The following is a 6,107-nucleotide window of genomic DNA, read 5'->3' on the forward strand; positions in this document are numbered from 1 at the left end:
ACATGCCAGAGAGTAGGGAAGTGGCAGAGAGAGGAAAAGAGGATCCCAAGCAGGCACCATACTGTCAGCACAGAACCTGATGTGGGACTCAAACTCATGAACAGTGAGATTATGACTTAACCTGAAACCAAGAGTTGGACGCTCAACTAACTGAGCCACCCAGGCACCCCACCAGTGAAATTTAAATGGAAGAATAGTTCACTGATTAGAAAAATATTTTATATAGACAAAAGATATTATTTTCTTTTTTCTCTTTTTTTTAAATGCTTTATTTATGTCTAGGAGAGAGAGAGAGAGACAGCGTGAGCAGGGGAGGGTCAGAGAGAGAGAGGGAGTCACAGACTGAAACAGGCTCCAGCCNGTAATAACTCCATTTTAATTCATGAGTTTGTCTATTTGGGTGCTCTCTCTTTTCTTTTTGAGAAGCCTGGCTAGAAGTTTGTCAATTTTGTTCTTTTTTTTTTTTTTCAAATAACCAACTCTTGGTTTCAATGATCTGTTCAACTGTTTCTTTGGTTTCTATACTGTTTATTTCTGCCCTGAGTTTTATTATTTCGCTTCTCCTACTGGATTTGGGGGTGCTCCTGTTGCTCTCCCTCTAGTATCTTTAGGTGTGCTGTTAGATTTTATACTTGCCCTTTTTCTAATTTCTTGAAATAGTTCTGGAGTGCAATGTAATTTCCTCTTAGGACTGCCTTTGCCGTACCCCATAGAGTCGGGATTGTTGTATTTTCGTTTTCATTTGTTTCCATATATTTCTAAATTTCTTCTCTAATTGCCTGATTGGCCCATTTGTTCTTCAGTAGGGTGTTCTTTAACTTCCATGTTATTGGAGGTTTTCCAGACTTCTCCTTGTGATTGATTTCAAGTTTGATAGCATTGTGATCTGAAAATGTACATGGTATGATCTCCATTATTTTATATTTACTGAGGGCTGCTTTATGTCCCCGTATGTGATCTCTCTTGGAGAATGTGCCATGTGCACTTGAGAAGAAAGTAAATTCCATAGCCTCAGGATGTAGAGTTCTAACAATATCTGTCAAATCCATCTGGTCCAATGTGTCATTCAAGTCTTCAAGTCCATTGTGTCATTAGTCATTTTCTCTCTAGTTGATCTATCCATTACTGTCAGTGGAGTATTAAAGTCCCCTGCTATTAGCACATTCTTATTGATAAGAGAGCTTTTGTTTGTGATTATTTTATGTATTTAAGTGCTCCCGAATTCGGTGCGTAGACATTTATATTTGTTAGCTTTTCCTGATGGATAGACCCTGTAATTGTTTTATAATGCCGTTCTTCATCTCTTGTTATTGCTTTAACTCTAAAGTCCAGTTTCTCTGATATATGTATGGCTACTCCAGCTTTCATTTGACTTCCAGTAGCATGACAGATAGGTCTCCATCTCTTCACTTTCAATCTGAAGGTGTCCTCAGGTCTAAAATGAGTCTTTTGTACAGAGCAAATAGATGGGTCTTGTTTTTTTAATCCATTCTGGTACCCTATATCTTTTGATTGGGGCATTTATTCCATTTACATTCAGTGTTATTATTGAAAAATATGGGTTTAGAGTCATTGTGTCCTTCGTGGGATTTATGCTTGTGGTGGTGTCTCTGGCATCTTGCGTTCCTTGTAACATTTCCCTCAGAAAGTCCCTCTCAGGATTTCTTGTAGGGCTGGTTTAGTGGTGAGAAATTCTTTCAATTTTTATTTGTTTTTTTTTTTTTTTACAAATAGTTTATTGTCAAATTAGTTTCCACATAACACTCAGTGCTCATCCCCACAAGTGTCCTCCTCCATGCCCATCCCCCCTCCCCCCCACATCCATCAGTCCTCAGTTTTTGTCAGCATTCAAGAGTCTCTCATGGTTTGCCTCTCTCCCTTTCCCCCACCATTTCCGCCCTTCTTCTCCCCCTTGTTCCTCCGTCAAGTTCCTCCTAATCCTCCTATACGTGCAAACATATGATATTTGTCCTTCTCTGCCTGACTTATTTCGCTCAGCATAACACCCTCAAGGTCCATCCATGTTGCTACACATGGCCAGATTGCATTCTTTCTCATTGCCATGTAGTATTCCATGGTATAGATAAACCACAATTTTTGTTTATTTGTAAAGATTTTTATCTCTCCTTCTATTCTGAATGACAGGCTTGCTGGATAGAGGATTCTTGGCTGCATATTTTTTCTGTTCATCACACTGAAGATTTCCTGCCAGTCCTTTATGGCCTGTCAAGTTTTAGTAGATAGGTGTGTCACCACTCTGTTAGGTCTACCTTTGTATGTTAGGGCCCTTCTATCTCTGGCTGCTTTCAGAACTCTCTCTTTGTCCTTATATTTTGCCACTGTCACTATGATATGCCGTGCAGAAGATCGATTCAAGCTACATCTGAGGGGAGTTCTCTGTGCCTCTTGGATTTCAATGTCTGTTTCCTTCCCCAGATAGGGGAAGTTCTCTGCTATAATTTGTTCAAGGATTCCTTCGGCGTCTTTCCCTCTCTCTTCCTCTTCTGGAATTCCTATGATACGGATATTATTCTGTCTGATTATACGGCTGAGCTCTCGAACTCTCCTTTCCTGTTCCTGGATCAGTTTATCTCTCTTTTACACGGCTTCCTCTTTTTCTATAATTGTGTCTTCTAAATCAGTTATTCTCCTTTCTGCCTCTTCAGTCTGTGCATTGGACGCATACATTTTATTTTGCATCTCATTTATAGCATTTTTTAATTCATCACAACTATTTTGAACCTCCCTAGTGTTTGTAGCAATAGTTTCTCCGCTGTCTTCCATGCCTTTTTCAAGCCCAGCGATTAATTTTATGACTATTGTTCTAAATTCTTGTTCAGTTATGTTGCTTATATCTGTTTTGAGCAGTTCTTTAGCTGTCAATTCTTCCTGGACTTTCTTTGGAGGAGAGTTCTTCTGTTATGTTGTTTTGGTTAGCTTTCTATCTCTTGTTAGTTTTAAAAGCATGTTATGCACTCTGCATCTTTTGAGTGCTGCTGTGCCAAAGAAGGCTCTTTGACTGTCCAGGGCTTGTCTGTTCAGAAAGTGTTCTTTGAATGGTGTGTCTTGGTCTCTCTTGTGGAGACTTTGGTTATTTTATTTCTCTACTCGTAGAGGTATTTGGGACTCTCCACCATGTGTACTTTGGCTTGTTTCTTAAGGTAGCCAGGAATGTAGACTATCAAAAAGGAGTACCCCAATGCAGGCATTCAGACACCTGGGCAACATCCCTCTCAGTGGTGTCTGCTCCTGAAGCTCCAAGACACTTTTAAAAAATTTCAAAATGCTTAATGTTCATGTCACTTGAAAGACATGTATGTTAAAAGTTATCTGGAAAAATCACTGATTGATGTTAGCATTAGACAGATATTTATTACTATTGCCCTTTATATATATTACACACAAAAATGACTAAAGTGATTTTAGTAGAGTGATACCACAACCTGGTAGCTGCTTTCCCAATTCTCTTAACAGCTATGTGGAATATTAAGTGCTTGAATCTGAAACCAAGACAATAGGAAAAGCCCCCCCCCCAATTCCCCCTAGAACAGCTTTTTAGATGAACTAAGTTAAATATATTTAGATCACTACTTTATATCAGAGAACATATGGCTTTCTCTTATGTTCAAAAGGGTTAAAAATGATATCTATCATGGATGGAACTAGAGGGTGTTATGCTGAGCAAAGTAAGTCAGGAAGAGGACAAATACCATATGTTTGCACATATAGGTGGATTAGGAGTAAGTTAATGGAGGATGAAGCGGGAGAAGAAGGGGAAAAATAGTTGTGTAGAGGGAAGGAGACAAACCATGAAAGACTCTTGAATGCTGAGAACAAACTGACGGCTACAGAGGGGTGGGGGAGAAGGGAAGGGGGTGATGGGCATGGAAGAGGGCACTTGTGGGGATGAGCACTGGGTGTCATATGTAAACCAACTTGACAATAAAGTATTAAAAAAAAGTTTAATGTAACATTTAAAAAATGGTATCTATTATTATAGTAAATTTCTATATTGTTCTAAATAATGTCTTTTTTAAAATCTAAGAACAATGGACTAGAAGACAGAAATAGATACCACTCCTGATTCTGTCACTTATTACCTGGAGACTATGAGCAAGTCACTGAATATCTCTGACCCTACTTCTCTNATGCTTTCCCAAGTGTAAAAGTCTTACTTGCTTTATGACACTGAAAAATATCAATTAAGATACACCTTTATTTGCTGATTCTTAACTGCTATATGACAGCAATAAATGTTAAGGGAAAGACCATTACATTTCATATAGAAATATTAAAATTATGTATGCTCTGTATTGGAGATTGTTAAAAGAGAATCATACTGTCTCTTTTAAGGTTTCTACTACTAATTTTTTTTAAAAGAGCTGAACTTTTTATTTGGCATAAAATATGTATTTTGGTTACACTATCTTTCTGTGGTATTATGTAGAGAGCTGACCAAGAGCCCTCTCATTTAAATACAATTTTATTCTCTTTGGAAAATTCTGAAATCTAGCCTTAGTCAAGTGACTAACCTCCATAGTAGCAGTAAAATACCTTTAGTCCATGGTGGGTTTTTTTTAAGCTAATAATCTGAAGATGTTTACCTTTGGCAGCATAGGAGTATCTCTCTTCTTCTTTTTTTCTGAATTAGGGTCATCTAATAAGTCTGGCTCAAAAGTATAAAGTTCAGTAAGCTCATTCATGGTAAAATGACGCTCGACCTGCTGCTGATCAACAACTCGAAAAGACAGTGACTGCTTAGTTACTTGCCGATCATAAATCTTATCTTCCATGGTTCCCTTTGTAAAAAGAAGGAAAATATGCAAATAAGTAACTTTTGTACACATGAAACTTAATCAAGAAGAAATATAATTATTGGTTAACATAAAAGAGCAGAAGTTCATAATAATATACTACCCTAAAGCAAGCTTTATTAGCAATAATGCTTAATTCATGAGAGATTTCATTTGTTCACTGTAGTTTACCTTGGCAAAAAAGAACACTACATTACTGACAATCATTCTGTATTATCTGACCAATCTGCATTCACATTTTGGTTTATATATATCTATACTTGGTGGAAGTAGAAGTGGAGTTAGACACCAGGGTAAACAGAAAACAGAAATAAAGAAGTTCATGAAATAAGATTTTAGAGGGTTATAAAATAATGCAAGAGAACAGCTCAATCCGTCTCAATGGAATATAATAAGCCCTCAATCAGTACACACTGCCTTTCTATCAAGTCTTACTTTCTATAATTTCAGGACAGAAAATTAATACTTAAAATGTTGTATCTATTACATATATAGCATTTAAAACTAGAATTAAAAGAGCTTTTAGTTCGAGGATAGGAAAGGGGTGACAGTGTAGTCTGCCAATAATAATATTATGTAATAGAGAAGATCAAACGAGCAAGGATCAATCTACCAATTAAACCTCGTCTCTGGTTCAGAAGCCCAGATTTAGAGGTAGGTGAAGAAAACCGCATCTGTTCCCAAATCAGATGTACCAGTTAAAGGCAACTTGATTCTATAAACCTGTATTAACTTGTACTGCATTCACTTCTTTAATTTTACTTATTTTTCTTAAATTTCAGTTTCTGGTTTTTAATATCTGAGTTTATATTTAAAGGACATGACTTTAGTTTTCTTTCCCAGAAAGTATTATTATTTGTAATGATTCCTTATTATTATGTTAACTTTTTCTTCCTATTTACCCATATTTTCAAATGAAGAAAGTATCTGGTGGCCACTAAAAACAATAATTATTATACCTTTACATCTATAAGCAAATTAGATTTACTTATTTGCTTTTCTATGTGTGCTAAGTAAAAGAATTATAATTAACTTTTCTGAACAAGCAAGAAAATTCTAAATCAGTTTACCCACGCAAATCCATCTCAAACTGAGAAAGGTGACATAACATGGATGAACTACAAAACAGAAAATCATGAAAGGCCAAAACCGATTTCTGCTACATTATATATAGTATAGGATTGATATCTTCAATTTCATTTGCCTCTCCGTAATGCATATATGTTTGGCACTCTAAAATATTATCAGTTTCACCCAACCTTTCACTATGATGAAAAATATAAATTATAAACC

The 6,107-nt window shown here is 36.4% G+C and overlaps 1 protein-coding gene across 1 annotated transcript in view; it reads right to left on the bottom strand.

Annotated features, from left to right (window-relative positions):
- ATRX (ATRX chromatin remodeler) overlaps positions 1–6,107 on the bottom strand; it is a 261,336-nt gene that overhangs the window by 33,617 nt on the left and 221,612 nt on the right. Inside the window, 1 exon segment of the mRNA XM_077768050.1 lies at positions 4,605–4,799. Within this exon segment, the coding sequence (XP_077624176.1) occupies positions 4,605–4,799 (195 nt within the window).

Source organism: Crocuta crocuta, unplaced genomic scaffold (genome assembly GCF_008692635.1).
Source record: "Crocuta crocuta isolate KB4526 unplaced genomic scaffold, BGI_CrCroc_1.0 scaffold864, whole genome shotgun sequence".
Classification (NCBI taxonomy): Eukaryota; Metazoa; Chordata; class Mammalia; order Carnivora; family Hyaenidae; genus Crocuta; species Crocuta crocuta.